Source organism: Pleuronectes platessa, chromosome 3 (genome assembly GCF_947347685.1).
Source record: "Pleuronectes platessa chromosome 3, fPlePla1.1, whole genome shotgun sequence".
NCBI lineage: Eukaryota > Metazoa > Chordata > Actinopteri > Pleuronectiformes > Pleuronectidae > Pleuronectes > Pleuronectes platessa.
The window spans coordinates 1,597,620-1,618,919 of record NC_070628.1 but is presented as its reverse complement, the minus strand read 5'-3'; the positions used below and the strand labels follow the sequence as shown (position 1 = coordinate 1,618,919).

General features: G+C 43.8%; 2 protein-coding genes and 1 long non-coding RNA gene across 4 annotated transcripts in view; all 3 read left to right on the top strand.

Moving 5' to 3' along the window:
* Positions 1-10,269, top strand: part of usp34 (ubiquitin specific peptidase 34) — a 44,858-nt gene extending 34,589 nt beyond the window's left edge. Inside the window, exons 59-79 of the mRNA XM_053419663.1 lie at positions 52-126; positions 697-848; positions 991-1,144; positions 1,503-1,547; positions 1,884-1,988; positions 2,241-2,388; positions 2,671-2,975; positions 3,767-4,096; positions 4,685-4,842; positions 4,947-5,025; positions 5,213-5,339; positions 5,438-5,545; positions 5,703-5,807; positions 6,196-6,320; positions 6,958-7,081; positions 7,205-7,284; positions 7,385-7,525; positions 7,763-7,903; positions 8,001-8,157; positions 8,626-9,196; positions 9,228-10,269. Of these exons, the coding sequence (XP_053275638.1) occupies positions 52-126; positions 697-848; positions 991-1,144; positions 1,503-1,547; positions 1,884-1,988; positions 2,241-2,388; positions 2,671-2,975; positions 3,767-4,096; positions 4,685-4,842; positions 4,947-5,025; positions 5,213-5,339; positions 5,438-5,545; positions 5,703-5,807; positions 6,196-6,320; positions 6,958-7,081; positions 7,205-7,284; positions 7,385-7,525; positions 7,763-7,903; positions 8,001-8,157; positions 8,626-9,196; positions 9,228-9,342 (3,345 nt within the window). The 3' untranslated portion in view covers positions 9,343-10,269. The remainder of the gene's footprint in view (positions 1-51; positions 127-696; positions 849-990; positions 1,145-1,502; positions 1,548-1,883; positions 1,989-2,240; positions 2,389-2,670; positions 2,976-3,766; positions 4,097-4,684; positions 4,843-4,946; positions 5,026-5,212; positions 5,340-5,437; positions 5,546-5,702; positions 5,808-6,195; positions 6,321-6,957; positions 7,082-7,204; positions 7,285-7,384; positions 7,526-7,762; positions 7,904-8,000; positions 8,158-8,625; positions 9,197-9,227) is intronic.
* A 5,432-nt stretch (positions 10,270-15,701) lies between these two features.
* On the top strand, positions 15,702-19,630 carry LOC128430040 (uncharacterized). 2 transcript variants are annotated; one of them, XM_053415979.1, is made up of 4 exons: positions 15,702-15,953; positions 17,971-18,086; positions 18,240-19,241; positions 19,275-19,630. In XM_053415979.1, exons 1-4 carry the CDS (start codon positions 15,717-15,719, stop codon positions 19,354-19,356), a joined length of 1,437 nt encoding a protein of 478 aa, XP_053271954.1. In that variant the 5' UTR covers positions 15,702-15,716; the 3' UTR covers positions 19,357-19,630. The 2 variants fall into 2 exon arrangements, with proteins under 2 accessions (XP_053271954.1, XP_053271947.1); XM_053415972.1 differs by having other exon boundaries at positions 18,240-19,630.
* Positions 19,630-21,300, top strand: part of LOC128430301 (uncharacterized) — a 37,045-nt gene continuing 35,374 nt past the window's right edge. The window contains exon 1 of the long non-coding RNA XR_008333992.1: positions 19,630-19,760. This is a non-coding gene — a long non-coding RNA (uncharacterized LOC128430301). The remainder of the gene's footprint in view (positions 19,761-21,300) is intronic.

Below are 21,300 nucleotides of genomic sequence, written 5' to 3'. Positions count from 1 at the left end.
TTGGATTTCAGTGTAACAGTCTTTTTGAAGGAGTTCCTGTTGTGTCCACAGAGTCAGTTCTTGTTGTCACTACAAGCCATTTCCATCATGGTGCATTTCTACATGGGAACCAAAGGCCCCGAGAACGTGAGTTAAAACAATGATTCATCTACAACTCATCAGTGTCTTTGACTTAATGCTGCTTAATCTTATATTAAGTGTTGAGATCATTGAGCATCAAGTCACAAATGATGTAGTCAGAGGAGGAACAGAGTAGAACCTGACTTGTGTAGATTTATGATCCCAAACTACTACAAAATATATTGAACTTCAATTTATAAAATATTCATATTTTGATGTCAGCAGCCGTGTTGAACATTCCACTCTTATGAACACCAGATCTCGACACGTCACCTTGTGGGAATTTCTTCAAACAAGGAACAAACGTTGAGTTGAACTTGAAGATGAACTTAGTACATGTTGGTGTTCCAAAGGTCAAAGGTCAAGCTCACTGTGACCTCTGATCACCTTTTTAACCTCATGAACATGCTTCTTGTGAGGATCCTTCAAATTTGGATCAAAAGTTCAATTAGACTCAAGAGCTGAGAACTTTTTGTTAATATATAGAAACTGCACTGGTTGTACTGGGCAGTAGTTCTAGTTCTGAGTAGATCAGTGGAGCTCTTGAACAGATGATGACGAGTGTGCGCTCCTCAGCCTCAGGTGGAGGTGCTGTCAGAGGAGGAGGGAGAGGAGGAGGACGAGGAGGAGGACATCTTGTCTCTGGCGGAGGAGAAATATCGTCCTGCCGCTCTGGAGAAGATGATCGCCCTCATCGCTCTGCTGGTGGAGCAGTCCCGGTCTGAGAGGTACGAGCCCACTGGGAACTTTGAAGCTTTGGTCTGTGAGCGACTGAAGCTGATGGTGTTTGTTGTGTGTGTGACTGACGGAGACTCTGATGGTGTTTGGTCTGTGAACAACTGAAGCTGATGGTGTTTGTTCTGTGAGCAGACATCTGACTCTGTCTCAGAGCGACATGGCTGCGCTGACCGGAGGGAAAGGATTCCCCTTCCTCTTCCAGCACATCAGAGACGGAATCAACATCAGACAAACCTGCAACCTGATCTTCAGCCTCTGCCGCTACAACAACCGCCTGGCTGAGCATGTAGGTGTATCACACACACACACACACACACACACACACACACACACACACACACACACACACACACACACACACACACACACACACACACACACACACACACACACACACACACACACACACACACACACACACACACACACACACACACACACACACACACACACACACACACATTTTCTCAATATTTACATGTCTTCTTAAATTTGATTTGGCTCTTACTTATATCAGACTTTGCTCAAATTTGACCCAAAGAATCGTTTTGAGAGATATTTTAAGAGATGTGGGTTTTTAGAAATTCTTCCGATCTCTGTTCTGATGCTCGTGGTTTTTAATCTCCTGATTGTTTTCTGTGCAGATCGTGTCGATGCTCTTCACCTCCATCGCCAAGTTGACTCCAGAGGTAAGAAGCAGCAGACGACTCTCCACTCACATCATCTTTCTTAGTGTCGGCATTCATCCCTCTGAATGTGGTCAACTTTACTGTGACATCATTAAGTTATGCGAATACACTTTTGTGAACTTTATTAAATGGATGTTGTGACCTTGTGTCCTGGTTGGTGGAGACTCACAATCGTTGGTTCGAGGTTTAAATAAATTGTTTTATATAGAATTCATCATTTTCAAATATAAAATGGTCGATTCCCTCAAATATAAATTAAAACAGAAAAGTCAGTAACCTGCAGACAAACAGACCTTGTCATCACATGTTGGTCTTCTGTGTGTTTGTGTGTTCCAGGCTGCTAACCCTTTCTTCAAGCTGCTGACCATGCTGATGGAGTTTGCTGGCGGACCCCCGGGGATGCCCTCCTTCGCCTCCTTCATCCTGCAGAGGATCTGGGAGGTAAACTCATCCGTCAGCCGTGGCTCCTAACCAGGCACCACGTGTAGTAGAAACTATTTAAATCTAGTTCTACATGCTAGTTCCAGAAATCTGTCTAATATATCTGAAGATCTTATCTGCTTCACGCTCGTTGGTGGTGAAAGATCTTTTTTCCTCTTTATATCGTTGACGTTCTCAAAATCGACAGCTGGTTGGGTCAGGGTTGTGTGTCACTTCTACAGTCTCAGACCTCCCCTGTGTGTCCTCCTCCAGGTGATCGAGTACAACCCGTCCCAGTGTCTGGACTGGCTGGCTGTCCAGACTCCCAGGAACAAACTGGCCCACAGCTGGGTTCTGCAGAACATGGAGAACTGGGTGGAGCGTTTCCTGCTGGCACACAACTACCCCCGAGTCCGAACATGTAATTCAAAGTTTACCTTCTGCTGGCGCTCTACTGCTGGGTCTCCTTCATGTGATTTACACTGATGGATTCAATTGAGACCAAACTTTAATTACAAATGTGCAGGAAACACTGTTGAATCTCAATCTGTGAAACCCACTCACCTCAGTAGACACCAGTAGACACCAGTAGACACCAGTAAACACCAGTAAACTAAAACAGTGCATATACATGAGACTAGTTAAAGTCCAGCTGTGAGGACACTGGTTGGTTCTCTCCTGATCCTGAGTCTGTTTCCTGCAGCGGCCGCCTACCTGCTCGTCTCCCTCATCCCCAGCAACTCCTTCCGCCAGATGTTCCGCTCCACCCGCTCGCTCCACCTGCCGACCCGGGAGCTGCCGCTGTCGCCCGACACCACCGTGGTCCTCCACCAGGTCTACAACCTGCTGCTGGGGCTGCTGGGACGCGCCAAGCTGTACGTGGACGCCAGCGTGCACGGCACCACCAAGCTGGTGCAGTACTTCAGCTTCATGACCTACTGCCTCATCTCCAAGACGGAGAAGCTCATGTTCTCCGGATACTTCATGGACCTGTGGAACCTCTTCCAGGTACGTCTCAGGGATTTGCTTTTGTTTGAACCAACAGGTAAACTGTCCGTGTGGAGGGAGGAAGAGGCGGAGCCTATTCACTGAAGTACATCGGCTCTCTCTCTCTTTTTACTGTATCTACGTTCATAACCAGAAAGTTGTGTTTGTGTTTCGTGTGGAGAAACTCATCAGATTGTAAACGTGTCTCTGGAGGACATGAGACGTCTTCACGTGAAGACCCAACATGTTGGCTGCTGTCCTCAGAGATGAATTCATCTTCAGACGATAGACGATCCGAGATTCATCTCATTTTAATACTCGGTTTATTTAATTGGTTGAAGGATTTATCAGTTTTACAAAGTGAATATTTGGGATGAATATGTGACTGTGGCTCAGGAAACTATAATTTTAGAATATTTATTAATTCATTAAGTTTTTCAGACTGACGGCCTTCGCTCACTCGACACGTCGTTTAGTTTTTCGCGTACGGATGTTGTTTGGATTTGTTTGTAAACAGAATTGAGAACTTTTACAAAGAAATTCCTTCTTGTTCAAACTGTCGAACCTTCTGAAATCTGTGGAGCCAGTGAATCTCCCCACGTTCTCCTTTCTTTGTCAATATCGGGTTTACCCAGGTATTTTGTATAATATCTTTTCCAGAGGCACTAAATCCACTACATTGGAGTTCCAATTGTTCGTTTATTCCCTGTTGACATTCGAAGGCCTTCACAGTGATAATACTTCCCACCCTGACCCGTGCGCTCTCCTGGTTTGAAGCTTCTGTCCTGTTGACCGTGTTCTTCCCTCTTCAGCCCAAACTGTCGGAGCCGGCCATCGCCACCAACCACAACAAGCAGGCGCTGCTGTCCTTCTGGTACAACGTGTGCGTGGACTGTCCGGAGAACGTGCGGCTGGTGGTGCAGAACCCGGTGGTGACCAAGAACATCGCCTTCAACTACATCCTGGCCGACCACGACGACCAGGAGGTGGTGCTCTTCAACCGCGGCATGCTGCCCGCCTACTACGGCATCCTGCGCATGTGCTGCGAGCAGTCGCCCGCCTTCACCCGGCAGCTCGCCTCCCACCAGAACATCCAGTGGGCCTTCAAGAACCTCACGCCACACGCCAGCCAGTACCCCGGGGTGGGTTTCTGTTCAGCTTCAAATTCAGTTTGAAACTCTTGATGTGTTTAATCTTCTTCTCAGGAACAAAATCCACTTATTTGATTTTTCTATAAATATTTCATAATTTACTCTGAGAACTGTCACAGTGAATAAATCACCAGCACCACTGACCTCGGACGAGGCTAACGGCTAACAGCTAAAAGCTAACAGCTAACGGCTAAAGGCTAACTGTTTAAACACATGAACTCCTATCAGACGAGTCGGGGGCTTCAGAATAAAAGCACCTGTGGTTCTGCTTTGGTTCATTTTATTATATCAGAACTTTATTCAACTTCAATTAGAAAAATACTTTATTCACCTTTATCACATAACTGTATTTCACTTTCACTAACTGTAACAGTACTTTGTTAAAATAACAGATTTTTCATCTGCTGAAGTGAAACTGACGTTAATCAAGTCACAATAACAAACTTCATATCAGTATAAAATATATCAAATTAGAAGATCTTACCAACTATCGAGGATAATTAAATCCATAGTATTTATCGTAGTACATGATATACCAGTATGTAATCCATCTTCTGTGCTGTGTGCTGCCCCCTGCAGGCGGTGGAGGAGCTGTTCAACCTGATGCAGCTGTTTGTTGCTCAGCGAGCCGACATGAGAGAAGAAGAACTCGAGGACGTCAAGCAGTTCAAGAAAACCACGATCAGCTGTTACCTGCGCTGCCTGGACGGACGCTCCTGCTGGACCACGCTCATCAGGTCAGCACACACACACACACACACACACACACACACACAGACACACACACTCTCCCTTCAATATGCTGGGGTGATCTAAACGTTGGTTCTGCTGTTCCTCTCAGTGCCTTCAGGGTTCTGCTGGAGAACGACGAGGACCGGCTGCTGGTGGTGTTCAACAGAGGACTCATCCTCATGACGGAAGTAGGTCCAGGGAATAAATTAATGTTTCATTTCAGTCCTCGTGTTTAACTTCAGATTTTCATATTTTGCTAAATATTGACTTAGGAAACAGTGTTTGTGTCGTCGGGTGTGAAGGCAGCTGAACTGTGTGCGGCTGTTGATTTATTAAAGAGGATTTATTATTGTCTCTGTGGTTTGCTCCCTGCAGTCGTTCAACACGCTGCACATGATGTACCACGAGGCCACGGCCTGCCACGTCACCGGGGACCTGGTGGAGCTGCTCTCCATCTTCCTGTCGGTGCTCAAAGCCACGCGGCCCTACCTGCAGCGCAAAGGTCAGCCCCCCCCCCCCCCCCCGGCCTCACCTCGACTCAGTGATGACCTTTGACCCGTGTTCATTTGTCCTGAGCAGATGTTTCTCTGTCTGGTCCAGATGTGAAGCAGGCTCTGATCCAGTGGCAGGAGAGAATCGACTTCGCCCACAAGCTGCTCACCCTCCTCAACTCCTACAGCCCCCCCGAGCTCCGCAACGCCTGCCTGGGTAAATCCACCCGTTTCTCTGATGTTCACATGTTTCACTCTGGAGCTGCTTCATGTAGAAAATCAAATATTACAACCTGTGTGTAAAACCAGATCCATGAAACCCTTTCTGTGAGGTGTGTTGTTTGAGGAGATGTTTGTTCTTCTGCTTCTCCCAGACGTTCTGAAGGAGCTGGTCCTGCTGAGTCCTCACGACTTCCTGCACACGCTGGTTCCCTTCCTGCAGCACAACCACTGCACCTATCACCACAGCAACATCCCCAGTGAGCCTCTTCCTCTTCCTCCTCTTCATCATCACCTCCTCTCTGTGGATTTGAATCTTTAATGACCAGTTTTTACAGGAGTCTTTGCATCTTTGTCTTTTGATTTGAGCGTCAACGAAGAATCTACAACAGATAAAAACATAATCAGATTTAATGATGAACATGTTCGGAGTCGACAACCTGCTGCTACACAAACTCTACACAACATGTCCAGATGATATTTTACACAGTTCATGTCTGAAAACACTCGATTGCGGTTTTCACCCCATGCTGGTGTCAGTTCAAGTTCCTCTTGTTGTGTGTTTGACTCTTGTGTGTTTGTGTGACTCTTGTGTGTTTGACTCTTGTGTGTTTGTGTGTGTGTGTGTGTGTGTGTGTGTGTTCTCAGTGTCGTTCGGCCCGTACCTGCCCTGCAGAGAGAACATCAAACTGATGGGAGCTAAAAACAACATCCGGCCTCCGAGACCCGAGCTCAACATGTGTCTCCTGCCCTCGATGGTGGAGAGCAGCAAGGTAAGAGGACAAGACGTGTCCACTCAGTCAGGTTCAACTAGACTGCAGGAAGCAGAGGTCAATAACCTGTCTGTCTGTCTCTCTGTCTTTCTGTCTCTCTGTCTCTCTGTCTCTCTCTGTCCCTCTGTCTCTGTCTCTCTCTGTCCCTCTGTCTCTGTCTCTCCCTCTGTCTGTCTGTCTCTCTCTCTCTGTTTGTCTCTGTCTCTGTCTGTCTCTCTCTCTCTCCCTCTCTTCCTCTGTCTCTCCCTCTGTCTGTCTCTCTCTGTCTGTCTCTCTCTGTCTGTCTCTCTCTCTGTCTCTCTCTCTCTGTCTGTCTGTCTCTCTGTCTTTCTGTCTCTCTCTCTCTGTCTGTCTGACTGTCTCTCTCTCTCTGTCTCTCTCTCTCTCTGTCTGTCTGTCTCTCTCTCTCTGTGTCTCTCGTCCGTCTCTCTCTCTCTCTCTCTCTCTCTCGCTCGCTGTCTCTCTCTCTGTTTTTCTCCATGTCCGTCTCTCTCCCACCTCTCTCACTCTGTCTCTCTTTCTGTTTGTCTCCCTCTCTCTCTCCCCCCTCTCTGTCTCTCTTTTCCCTCTCTCACCCCCCCTCCCCCCCTCTCTCTCTCTCTGTGTTTCTCCCTCTCTCCCCCCCCCGCCCCCTCAGGGTAAAGACGAGGTGTATGACCGGATGCTGCTGGACTACTTCCTGTCCTACCACCAGTTCATCCACCTCTTGTGTCGCGTCGCCATCAACTGCGAGAAGTTCACCGACACTCTCGTCAAACTCAGTATGAACCGTCTCTTTGTGTTGAATCACATGAAATCAATAATCAATAAAACAGATACCTACCATGATGTCACATTAATGCATAAGGTTCTATGTAACATCACATGACCTGTGTGTGTCTCAGGTGTGTTGATAGCGTACGAGGGACTTCCTCTCCACCTCGCTCTCTTCCCCAAGCTGTGGACGGAGCTCTGTCAGTCCCAGGTAAACGTCTCTGCTCTGTTGTCCTCCCTCGTCCGGTCGGCTGAAGACGCTGAGGTTGTGTTGTCACTGACTCGCTCGTTGTGTAACGTTGTCTCCTCAGTCTGTTCTGGCGAAGACGTGTGTGAAGCTGCTGTGTGACGACCCGGCGTTCAGCGAGTACATCAAGTGCATCCTGATGGACGAGAGGCTGTTCCTCAACAACAACGTGGCCTACTCCTTCCTCACCTACTTCCTGCACAAGGTGCCATTGTCCTCACCATTCGTGTTGGATTCTTAATTTAGACGTAACAGTGGAAATTTGTGTTTTCTTTTTATTTAGTTATTTATGGTTAAACTGTAAAATATCAAACCTCAATTACATTTCTTTTTCATAAAATATTTAGAGAATGTTATGAGCAGGATTGCTTCTGTCATTAGAAACCTTTCATATCAGAGACGTCTAGATTTACCCCCCCCCCCCCCACTCCTTTGTGTGCAGGTCCAGGTCCTGTCTGGTCCCAGCTGCTCCAACCTCATCAGTGTCCTGGTGACGAACCTGCTGAGTGAGCAGAGCAGCCTGCAGCCCGAGCTCGCCGCTCACCGCCTGGAGCTCAGCAAGACCAGCGGCCTGCTGAACGCTGTACGCACACACACAGACACACACACACACACACACACTCCCCTTGTTTCCTTCAGACACAAACCTCGTCTTCTGATTTGTGTCTCTGCTCCGTTAGGACCTGAGGGCGTTGGTGCTGCTGCTGTCCGTCCAGCCGCCTCAGGCCGTTGACCCCGCCCTCTGCCCCGCCCTCCAGGAGCTGCTGGGCCGCTGTCGTGTGTGCGTCCAGCAGCGCAGTGTGTTGGAGCTGGAGGCCAAGGACCACAAGGCCAAAGGTACAACACACACACACACACACTCTAACAGACACACTGAGCATTTCAGTGTCATTTTTACGACTTAAGTCCAACCTCCTCTGAGAAAACAAAAAAGTAAAACTACATGTATTCAAGACGTTCTCTTCCTGATTGGTCCTCATCAGTCACATGACTTGACTAGCAGCTAACACTTCCTGTCAGTTGCACTTCCTGTCAGTAGCACTTCCTGTCAGTAGCACTTCCTGTCAGTAGCACTTCCTGCTCTGACTCGTCACCTTCACTGTTCCTCCTTCAGAGGAGTTTCTGTTACTAACCAACCAGCTGCAGAGAAGACAATCTACTTCCTGTTTACATCACATGACCACTCACGTTCACTGGTCATGTGCGTTAGTGTGGACGGTGGTGTTATAGTTTGAATTCTTAATAATGATGATTGTTTGTGTGTGTGTGTGTGTGTGTCTGTGTGTGTGTGTGTGTGTGTGTCAGCTGAGGATGAAGGTGCGACCCCGGTGAAGCGGCGGCGGGTGAGCAGTGATGACGACCGAGCCGGTGACCCAGCAGCGCCGCCCTGTGTGGCCTCCACCTCCTCTTCCTCCGTTCTCCCGCCCTGCAGCGAGCTGAGGCCCGACCACCAGGAGGCGCTGACGCCCACCAGCACCTCGGACACGGAGACCCGAGACTCCTCCTCGCTGATCGACCCGGGGACTGAGCAGGACCCGCCCTCCCCTGAGCCCGCCCCTGCATCCTCTGGAAACCTGGACTCCTCCCCCAAGGAGGAGAAGATGGAGGCTTCTTCATCGTCATCCTCTTCCTCGTTCTCCTCCTCCTCCTCCCTGCTGCAGGAGGCGTTTGTTCAGGGAGACGAACCTGAGCCGCCGCGGTGCGTGGCGATGGGGGAGGGGCCACGGGAGGAGGGGCGGGGTGAGGCGATGACGTCTGGATCCTCAGAGGAAGTGAAGGAGGAGAAAGAAACAGCCGCCAAGGCCAGCAGCAGCTTGGCTCCGCCCCCCTCAGAGGACGCCACCTTCCCATCTGCCCTTGGCCTGGTGGGGGAGGGGTCAGAGGGCTGCAGTGGCCACGCCCCCCAGGCGTTTCCAAGCGCCGGCCCCCCCCCCTGACATGCTGGACATGCTGTACAGGACGGTGGAAGCCACTATCGCCATAGTTACCAAACTGTCCGTAAAGGACCCCCCCTCCTCATGACATCACTAACTCACAGCCGCCATGAGATCTTCTTCTTTCTCTTTTAAAAAAAATCTGAATTCATCTCCGAGGGAGAAACAACGTTTTCCTGTTTTCCGGTTTCTTCTTCTTCTTCTTCTGCTGTTTGTGTGCTGCTCGTTGCCTTCAGCTGATGTTCAGTCGGTGGGTTTCTCCAGCTTCAGTGGCTCCTCCCCTTCCTGTCTCGCTCCGCTAACGTCCGACTTCGCAGCCGAGCCCTCGTTTGACGAAAAGAAGAAAAAGTCGTTCAAGCTATAGCACATTGATTTCAAAGGGCAAAAAAAAGGTTTTGTTCTGTTGGGGTTTTTGTTTGTGTGAGTGAGATTGTGTGAGTGTGCGTGTGTGTGTCTGCGTGCGTGTGTGTGTGTGTGTTTTATACTGATTTGAATTTGTTTTGAAAAGTGATTTTATTTGAGGTTTGCTGTAACGGGGAAAGGTTTACAGGACTTTTGTCTCCTCTGTTTGTAATTTAATTTTATTGCATTTTTACTGTGTATGAAAACGGTCGTCCTCTGTGCCAGTTTTGTACTTTATGAACGAGGCAAAGAAAACGTTGCCTTGATTTTTCTGTGGTTTCATTATCCAGAAATTAAGTTTACCTGTAAATTAAGAGAACCACAAGAAACTTGATTCTGTAAAGAATCCTCTCTAGTCATTGCCTGAAGGTGTATATGAAAACTATATAAATATATATATAAATATCTTTATATATATATGAGTATATAAAAGCGGTGCTTTATTTGACTGTGGTTGAAATAAAGCCGCCATGTTGGACCAGCTGGAGCTTTTATTTTCTTTACTGAAGTACATTCCATAATCTATTGTTTATTTTGGCTTCTTCTGCTGTGTTCTGATTCTCCTGATTTTATTTTAATAGAGAATAAATTAATAAAACAGTTTTAATAAGAAGAGTTGTGACCTGGGACTCGTCTGGAGCTGTGAGGCTTTTTCTTTCCTGTGTTGAAGTGGATTCTTTCAGGTTTGGTTTCTGCAGCGGAGACGAACAGGAAGAGAAACGATCATGTGACCTGAGAGTGAGTAACGTTTGAGTTGTGTTATGAAACTTTGACGAGTTGTCGGCTCCCGATCGTGAACCAGAGGTTGTGAAGCCAATTTGAGAAGCAAACAAACTAACGTTACTGAGCGACGGTGAGTTTAACCACGTGAACATTCTGACATCACATGACGATGACATGTCTACTCTGTTCACCATTAGCATGTTAGCTGTGTAGCTAGCAGATGAGGAATTTAATTTATTACCTTATTTAGAATTTCATTACGGTTCATTAAATGTAAATAGATGAATTTAGATAATAGATAAATGTGTCAAGATGGACGACATGACAGCTGATCGCCCCCTGGTGGCCAGCTGCAGTGTAGGTCAAACCCTCCTCCATGTTAGCAGATGGGACATGGAACTAAAAATAAATCAACGTAGCTGTTTAATAAATGTTTGTAAAGATGTTTCTGTCACTTCAGGTCGTTCTTATCACTCTGATGTTTGTTCAAGTGTTTCTGATCAGTTTGGTTTTCATTAGTTATTTGATGATATGAGAACGGGCTGAGACGTGATGATTGACAGCTGACACTGACTCCTGTATCCTGGATGTTCTCAGTTCCAACGTCCACCCTGAAGAACTCGTCCCTCTGTGAGGCCTCAGGTTTGTCCTGCTGGGACATCGTGGACGTGATGCACAGTTTCTGTAAGACCTTGAAAAAGGGAATTACCCAGAGTGCACAGCGTTGAGGAGTGGGAGAACAAACCTGGAAGAAGCAACTTGACGAAAGTATAAACATGCAGCTCGACTCAAAGCTAGAATCTTTCACTTTCTGACTTTATTTTCTAAACCAACTCATTTCTTCTGCTCATGTTTTAATCAGGAAACTTCAAAGTGGATGTTTGTGCTGTGAACACGTCTCTGCTCTTGTTCTCACAGCAGAAGTGTGGAGGTTCCTTCTCCTTTTCTTTATCTCCATCTTCAATCTGCACATCCGAGCGTTCATCGAGTAGAAACCGTCGACTCACTCTGACGTGCAGGTCCTCGATGGAGACAACAGAAGAAAGAGGAAGCTTCCATCCGTCTGTTCACGACAGAAACTGGACTTTTATCTCCTGTAATTTCATTTTATTGCATTTTTACTGTGTATGAAAATGGTCGTCCTCTGTGCCAGTTTTGTACTTTATGAACGAGGCAAAAGAAAACTAGTTATGATCCTCTAGTCATAGCCTGAAGGTGTTTATGAAAACTATATAAATATCTTTATATACAGTACCAGTCAAAAACATTCAGACACCTCATTCAATGGTTTTTCTTTATTTTTCATTTATTTCTACATTGCAGATTAATATTGAAGACATAACTATGAAAGAACACGTATATAATTATGTGGTAAACAAAAAAATGCTCAACAACTCCATGCTTCACCTTTTCTGCTTCTTACAAAGACATGGTGCTTGGAACCAAAAACCTAAAATCTGGACTCATCAGACCAAAGTACAGATTTCCACTGGTTTAATGTTCCTTGTGTGGAGTCTCTTCTTCTTGTTCTTCCTCAGTCGTGGCTTCTTTGCAGGAATTCGACCATGAAGGCCTGATTCACCAGTCTCCTCTGGACAGCTGATGTTGAGATGTGTCTGCCACTTGAACTCTATGAAGCATTTGTGTTGCCTCTAATCTGAGGTGCTGTTAATTAGTTGTTTCTGAGGCTGGTGGACCTCATGACCTTCTCCTCAGCAGCAGAGGTGACTCATGGTCTTCCTGTCCTGGGCCGGGCCTCATGAGAGACGGCTTCATCAGAGCGTCTGATGGTTTTCTCAAACTGAACTTGTGGAAACATTCAAAGTTCTTGAACCTTTCTGGATTTACTGAGCTTCCTGTATTAAAGTAATGATGGACTGTTGTTTGTCTTTACTTAGCTGAGTGGTTCTTGCCATAACATGGATTAGAGCTGTAGTCGATTAGGCCTATTCACTGTATCGAGGTGTGCACCAACCTGCCTCTGCACAACACAACTGATCGTCTCAAACACATTAAGAAGGCAACACATTCCAGAAATTAACTTGTGACAAAGCAAAAACCTGTTAATTGAAAACCATCCAGGTGACGACCTCAAGCAGCTGATTGAAAGAAGGACAAGAGCAGCAGAGCTGTCATCAGAGCAAGAGGTGGCTGCTCTGAAGAATCTAAAATATAAAACATATTCTGGTTTGTTTAACACGTTTTTGTTTACCACATAATTCCATATGTGTTCCTTTATAGTTTTGATGTCTTCAATATTAATCTGCAATGTAGAAAGAAAGAAAAATAAAGAAAAAACATTTAATGAGAAGTAGTTTCCAAACTTTTGACTGGTACTGTATATATAAATATATATATAAATATCTTATATATACAAATTAACTTTACTGACTGACAGGCTCCGTCTGTTCAAGCTGTGACTTTAACCACGTGAACATTCTGACATCATCACATGACGATGACATGATGTCTACTCTGTTCACCATTAGCATGTTAGCTGTGTAGCTAACAGATGAGGAATTACATTTATTACCTTATTTAGAATTTCATTATGATTCATTGTGTTGTAGTGCTTACAAAGTGATACCATAGAATGGTGTGCCTTTAGGCATTCAATTAATTTGGGTATCAAAATAAAATATAAAACATTATTTAAAATATTAATATTAAATCATAACTTGAATTGGTTAAAGTTACCTCGGGGCCCACCCTTCAAAGCCAATTTATTGATTAAGATCAGTCTAATTTAGATCTAGTCTGATTATAAATCTCAATATTTACTATTAAAGATTATATAATGAACAGTGAAGGTTATGGAGTTCATGACAGTTTAGAGGTTGGCAAAATCTACTTATGCAACATTAATGCAAAGACATTTGTGAAAGAAAAACATTTATCATGAATATAATAAAGTATAAAAACACAAATTACTAACAAACGTACTAGCTAAACAAAGATGTGTATGTGAGTGTGGGTGTCTATGTAAATAAGGGGGGTTCTCAAAATGGTGGTTGACCAAACGTTCACACCTTCCTCAGCATGCTTTTAAAATGGTCGCTAACCCCCCTAAAGTTAACAGCCCCCCCTCTTTTCTTCCGAAGTGGGGGGGGGGGGGGGGAGATAACTATGTGTAGTGATATTTGTGTGTCTAACCTTACTTTCGACTAACTTATAACCACAAAACCACAACACATTTCAAACTTATAAACACCACACAGAATCAAATAAACAGTCTTGCTCAGCCTTGTCTAATTCTTAAGCCCAGATCACGTTACCAGTCTTTAGAAAGGGGAAAAGGGAGTTGCCGTTCCTTTCTCATTTCTGTGACGTCTCTGGTTGGTCGTAAGGTTCTGTGTTCGTGGTTCTGTGGAGCTGTGGGTTCGGTCACTCGTTGAATCTTACCTGAAGGACATCGAGTCGCTGCTAGGAGTTTGGAAAAACTTGAGATGCGTGGAGGTTTCCTTGAAGAGATGAGTTGGAAGCTGCACCTCTGACCTCTGACCTCCGGTTGTTGGGTGGGAAGAGAATATTTGAGCTGGAGCAGCCCGCCCCCCCCCCCCCCCCCCCCCCTCGGCGATGCAGGAGAAAAGGCTGGCCGCCTGCTGTCCTTGGAGTGTTGATGGAAAGAGAGTGAGGAGGGGCTGAAGTGCCCTTATATTGGCCCGGTGGCCTCACCGGTCATGGGGCCAGAGTGACCAATAGGAGTTGACCCTTGTGGTTTTGCACCCCTCTGTGTTAAGTTGAGGAATCCTGGGAGAGTGAGTTCCCTGTGCTCTGGCATTTTCCAGAACAATGGAGCCTGTTGCACCCTGGGAGACTGAGTTCCTTGGCTTTCTCAAGAACAAAGAGACATGGAACTAAAAATAAATCAACGTAGCTGTTTAATAAATGTTTGTCAAGATGTTTCTGTCATTTCAGCTCGTTCTTATCTCTCTGATGTTTGTTCAAGTGTTTCTGATCAGTTTGGTTTTCATTAGTTATTTGATGATATGAGGAACGGGCTGAGACGTGATGATTGACAGCTGACGCTGACTCCTGTATCCTGGATGTTCTCAGTTCCAACGTCCACCCTGAAGAACTCGTCCCTCTGTGAGGCCTCAGGTTTGTCCTGCTGGGACATCGTGGACGTGATGCACAGTTTCTGTAAGACTTTGCAAAAGGGAATTACCCAGAGTGCACAGCGTTGAGGCGTGGGAGAACAAACCTGGAAGGAGCAACCAACTCTGATGTTGACTTGACCAAAGTATAAACATGCAGCTCGACTCAGAGCTGGAATCTAAGCATCACTTTCTGACTCTTTATTTTTTAAACCAACTCATTTCTTCTGCTCATGTTTGAATCAGGAAACGTCAAAGTGAATGTTTGTGCTGTGAACACGTCTCTGCTCTTGTTCTCACAGCAGAAGTGTGGAGGTTCCTTCTCCTTTTCTTTATCTCCATCTTCAATCTGCACTCGATGAATAGAGCGTTCATCGAGTAGAAACCGTCGACTGACTCTGACGTGCAGGTCCTCGATGGAGACAACAGAAGAAAGAGGAAGCTTCCATCCGTCTGTTCACGACACAAACACAATTCTCAGCATTCAGATTTTAACTTGGTCCAAAACTGGTTTCAACAAACTGGTTTTTCTTTTCATTCTCATGTTCTCATCACTTCAGCAAAGTCGATTTGACTCAATGTGATTGACCTGAAACCGATTTCACTATAAAAAGAACATTTGGTTTCAGGGGCGTCTCCTGGCGTAGACCACACAGGCGGTGGCGTGGGGCGCAAGATGCAGAGAGGGCACCGCAAGAGGCTGATTAATCATGACGTGATTCATGCAATGTTAACCAATGAAGTAACGTCACCCCATCGGGCCGAAAACACACTGAAATTCAATTTTAAAGGTATAAGGTTTATATTATATAAAATATTAAATATGGATCCCAAACTTACGATTTCCCCGCAGTTTTCCTGGAGTTTTAATTTCCCCCATTTTTGCCCCCACATGACGAAATTTCTCCATCTTTAATTATGTTATTAATCTACACACAAAGTTGCATATCATTAATGTTTATTTTTGTCAACAGTCAGTACAGCAGATTTCAGACTCTTTGTATATTTTATATATTTGTATTGTTTTTGTACAGGCCTACATGCAGTATTTCATTTTAAACATTATTTTTGTAAACTCGTTTTATTAACTTCTGAATGTAACCTCAGTGAGTGAAGGAAGGAATTTATGTGTGAATGTGTGTGTGTGTGTGTGTGTGTGTGTGTGTGTGTGTGTGTGTTTGTGTGTGTGTTTGTGTGTGTGTGTGTGTGTGTCACAGCTTCATGAAGTGACAAGACAAAGATGAGACGTGTGAAAGACAAGAAAAGACCTCCCATCGTCTCTGAAGTTCCTTATTTCAAACTGTTTAATGTTTGTTATCTTCCTTATTGTGAGGAATATGTTCATATAAGGTCACAGCACCGATCTGAGGGCGACTCCTGGTCGAGGTTTAACAATCTTCTCTCCTCCTCACATCGTTCAGTGACTCGTCCGTCTGAAGAGAACTCAACACGTCTGACGACTTCTCCAACCAAGGAGGTAAATACACTTCAGGTCATTTCACTCTAAAGGGAAACTTCAGTGATATTGAGTCTTTAGTGGCGTCTCTAATCTGACTCATTGTCAAAGGTTTGATTTGATGAATGTTCTTCAGAAGCCAGGTCTGAAGTATGGAAGCAAAGAGCAGCCAAAGCTACAATTACTAATATCTGTATTTATTCTATACAGCCCTGATCACACCATGTTTGAGGCTGATGCCGATATTAGGGAGTCCAAAAAATTCTGATTATCACAATAAATCCTCAGTGATTCCTGAGATGTCGTTATCGAATCTTTGTTACGAATATATGTAACTGAGGTTTTATTATTTAATTTTAATAGTTTAACAATTAACTTAAATAAATAACTAAATAAAAAGAAAACACGTATACAACCAAATATATAGAACCTGAAATAAGAAAAACTCTTTTAGATAAAATGCTTATGGTTTATTGTGTAAAGTAAGTTTTCATATCATGGACATAACAGAGGAATACGTCTGAAGACTCTTATTGGCTAATGGGTGAATGGGTGGAGCATCAGTTATACATATATACATGTATATATACAAACTGTACGTACTGTATTATTATCTATAGTACACTGTCTTTATAACAACACAACTCTATAGTTTCACACAAACCACAATTAGGTTTTGACTTTTATTTTGAGGTGAAAACTATTTACACGATGCATCAAAGTGTCTCCATTGAAACCACATTTGGATCTGATGTAAATTACAAATATCAGTTATTGTAAAGATCATTCTATTGAATATGATTATTTACATCTTATCCATCAATTAGAAGAAATTTTATTTGAAATCTACAAAAATGTTGAAAAGTCCTGATCTGGGTTCAGATGCCATGTTAATAAACCAGATCTGAGTTCAGATGCCATGTTAATAAACCAGATCTGAGTTCAGATACCATGTTAATAAACCTGATCTGAGGTCAGATACCATGTTAATAAACCTGATCTGGGTTCAGATACCATGTTAATAAACCTGATCTGGGTTCAGATACCATGTTAAGAAACCTGATCTGAGTTCAGATACTTTAAAAAAACTGATCTTAGGTCAGATACCATGTTAATAAACCTGATCTGGGTTCAGATACCATGTTAAGAAACCTGATCTGAGTTCAGATACTTTAAAAAAAACTGATCTTAGGTCAGATACCATGTTAATAAATCTGATCTGGGTTCAGATACCATGTTAATAAACCTGATCTGGGTTCAGATGCCATGTTAATAAACCTGATCTGGGTTAGATAGATAGATAGATAGATAGATAGATAGATAGATAGATAGATTACTTTATTCATCCCCGAAGGGAAATTAAGTCGTCATAGCAGCCGGTACATTTGAATACAATAAAATACAATACAATAGAATAAAGTATAAAATATAAAATATTGCAGTAGAAAGAATAAGAACAGAAACACAAGATAAATAGGTAGATAAGGTGCAGTGGCAGATGATGGTAATAGTACTGATGATATGATGGTAAATGTTATTGTTAGACAGTATATAAAAAATAGTACAGTATATGTAGTATGTAATGTATATTTATATATGATAGTAATTATACCAATATAATAGCAGTATATAGTAATAATAGCAGCAACAGTATATATAATAATAATAATAGTAAAATATAATAATAATAATATTAACATGTACACATGTATAAATATGTGTATATAGACTTATATATACAAAGAATATACAAAGAGTATGATATAATATATGATATATAGTACGGGTATAAATATAAGTATTTGGCGATACAATAGATAATATAATATACTATGAGTGTGAGAATATGTAAACAAACTGGTCCAATTTAATACCATGTTACCATGTTAATAAATCTGATCTGGGTTCAGATACCATGTTAATAAACCTGATCTGGGTTCAGACACCATGTTAATAAACCTGATCTGGGTTCAGACACCATGTTAATAAACCTGATCTGGGTTCAGACACCATGTTAATAAATCTGATCTGGGTTCAGATGGCCGCCCGGAGCCGGATCACGGTTCTGCTGCTGCTCTTCCTCCTGTCGACTGAACACAGTTTTGCTGTGAACCTGAACGAACTCACACCGCTGGTAGACGAACTCTTGAACAGGTGAGTGAACTTCTGAATCCTGAACTGATGATGTTTACATGGACAGTGATGATTATGATCTATAGTACAGGCAGTCACCAGGGGGCGATAAAGAGCTTTGTACATGGTAACATACATGTTTAACCTGTTGACCTCATTTGACCCTTGTTGCAGGTACCGAGCAGAAGGTGTGTTCAGTCTGGCCGTGAGTATCCCGCTGAACCAGAACCAGAACCAGGACCAGACCAAGAACCAGAACCAGGGTGCTTACCAAATCCAGAAAGTCCTCGAAAGTGACCCTGCTGCCAACGTGGAGAACAAGATCAACAACGGTGAAGTGTACGTTGGCAGCAGGGTGGTTGCAGCCAAGCCTGGGGGTGGTCTTCATGCAGAGTCACGCGTTGTGGACAAATTGAATCAGTTGTACAAGAGTCCTCAATTCAATCAGGATGATTTGTTGCTTCTCTATGTTTATGCCTCCCCGTGTGTTGAACAATGTACAGATGAAGGTCACGAGCTAAGCATCCTTAGAGGGTTAAATGAAATTCGGCGTTGGAATAATTGGGCAGTTGTGTTTTCTAAAATATTCAAGCCCAGAAATGGTCAGGAGAACACAGACATGGAGCGCGTTAGAGCCCTGAGGCGACTTGCAACGTACGGGTCTGGTAAGACCGAGAGTGACCTAGGTCCAGTTGGTCTACAGAACATCTTCCGCTGTGACAGAGATGAAAACCAACAGATGAAGTGTGTCAGCTGCTCAAGTGACGGTCAGGTGGCACAGACATGTGTGTCAGACGGTCCTCAGTCAGGTAGAGGTGCCTCCTCCTCACAGGGGGGGGCTCAGGCTGATTGGCTAACCCCCAAAAAAGGAAAAGGGGACCGAGTAAGAAGGGACATCAGTTATAACACAGGTGACAGCTCTCCTCACATCTCTGAGAGCAACAAGGGAGCTGAGGACGCCCCCTCAGTTGATGAGAATGGAAATGATGTTGGTTCTGATGAAGGCAAAGGAAGTGATTTAAGGACGGTAGTGGACATATTGTCCCCTCACATCGGCTTTGATTCTGGAGATGGAAGAGTGAGCAAGGGCAAAGGAAAAGTGAGCAAGGGCAAAGGAAAAGTGAGAAAGGGCAAAGGAGGTAAAAGGAGAAGAGGGAAAGGGAAAGGGAGAAGAGGAAAAGGGAGAAGAGGTAAAGGAGGACGAGGAGGGAAAGGAAAAAAGAGCAGGCGAGGGGGGAGAAGCAGAAGACGGGGTTTGGACCAGGACTGGATTTTTGTCTCAGATTTTTGAGAAGCAAACAAATGAACCTTTTCTGAACGACAGGACTGAGTCTGAGTTTAACACAACTAGCTTTGCTAACATGATCACGTGATAATGCCACGATTAGCACGTTAGCTGTGCAGCTAACCAATGAGGCTTTGAGTTTTGAAGGAATTAAATATATTACTTTAGAATTGTATTACGGTTCTTTGATTGTCTGTTAATAGATAAACTTTGACAATATTAAAAGATAAATGTATAAAGATGGATGACATGACAGCCACAAAAATTAAAACCAAAGCACCTTGATCGCCCCCTGGAGGCTGGCTGCTCTACAGGTCATAAACTCCTCCTCCTCCTCCTCCTCCATGTTAACAGATACAAAAAACTATAAACATTAAATAAACATCTCTTAGAGATTTCAGTCACTTCAGGTCGTTCTTATCTCATTGATGATGGATCAAGTTTTCCTGATCAGTTTGGTTTATTTAGTTATTTGATATAAAATGAGACGTCCACGATATTTGGTTTCATTTGTGGACAGAGGCCGAAGTGAAGCTGCATCGTTCATTTTTATTTACAGACGATCATCTGAACCAACATCCAAGACAACCTGCTTATGTAATCTATATAATCAAATCTATGTAAAATGCATCACTGATTTTCATGATGTTCTGTTTTCTCTTATTAAAGCTTTGCTCAGCATCAACTCTGGTCTCTCTGTGTAAGTGTGTGTGTGTGTGTGTGTGTGTGTGTGTGTGTGTGTGTGTGTGTTTGTGTGCATGTGCGTATATATGTGTGTGTGTGTGTGTGTGTGTTGAATTTGTCTGTTTGATTTGTTTTTACTATGTAGACCAGGGTTGTCAAACTCAAATACACAGTGGGGCGAAATTCAAAGAGTCAAGAGCCAGAAGGGTTCAACGTTTATTGAAAACTTATTGAAAGAACCTTAGTGCACATATTGAACCTGGAACTAACAAGGCCTATAGAGTATTGACGATGAAACAACATTAATTATTAAATAAATAAAATGAAAATTAGGGATGCACCGATATGGAAATTCTTGGCCGATAGCAATATTTATTTATTTTGTTTTTGTTGTTATTCATTCACACTTTTGTGCCAGGAAAATAGTTATTATTTGATCATTATTTAAAAAACACTTTATTAAATTATTTCAGCCCTTTATCACTCTTATCTTTTAATGAGCACAAATTCAATCAGATTCATGAAATAATCTTTGGTTTAACTAAACTTTATTTAACAGAGACACATTATGCCCATTTTACCACAGTTTATTTGGCTCCTTGGGGTCTTAATGAAATGTCTGTAACATATTTTGGTCAAAATACCACAAGGACCATTTAAAACCTTTTAACCCGGTCTAAAACAGACCTCCTCAGATTGACCTGTTTGAGTGCCAATAGTTACTCCAGCCGTTTACCCGCACTTCATTGAATTTCTTCACTTTGACATTCAGAGCACTGGGTAGAAACCACATCGTGTCAACACCCACCGTGGGCCTTCACGATGCTTTGTTTTAATTAAACAGTCGGATTCCCCTGGTCCGCACCAGTTCTAACGCCGGGTTCACACCGGACGCGGAAGCGACGCCGAAGCGAGGCGTAAGCGCAGCGCCAATCCTCTGGCTCCCATCCACTCCCATGTTAAACCGCAGCGCTGAACACACCGGAGGCTGAAGCGTAGCGTTGTGCCGCGGCTGCCTAGCGCCGTGAAGCGATCGTTTCGGCGTCGAGTCTATTTTTTCCGCTTGACGCGAGCGTATCGCGACAGGAAACACTGAAAAATGATTTTAAACGATATTGATGATATATTTTATATGATATAAATTATCATATATGCATCCCATACTTTGTATTCAACTTCTGTTGTCCAGGAGTTTTAATTTTAACACTTTTACCGACCACATTACTAAATGTCCCCCTCTGCCCATCCACTACAGCCACACAAGCA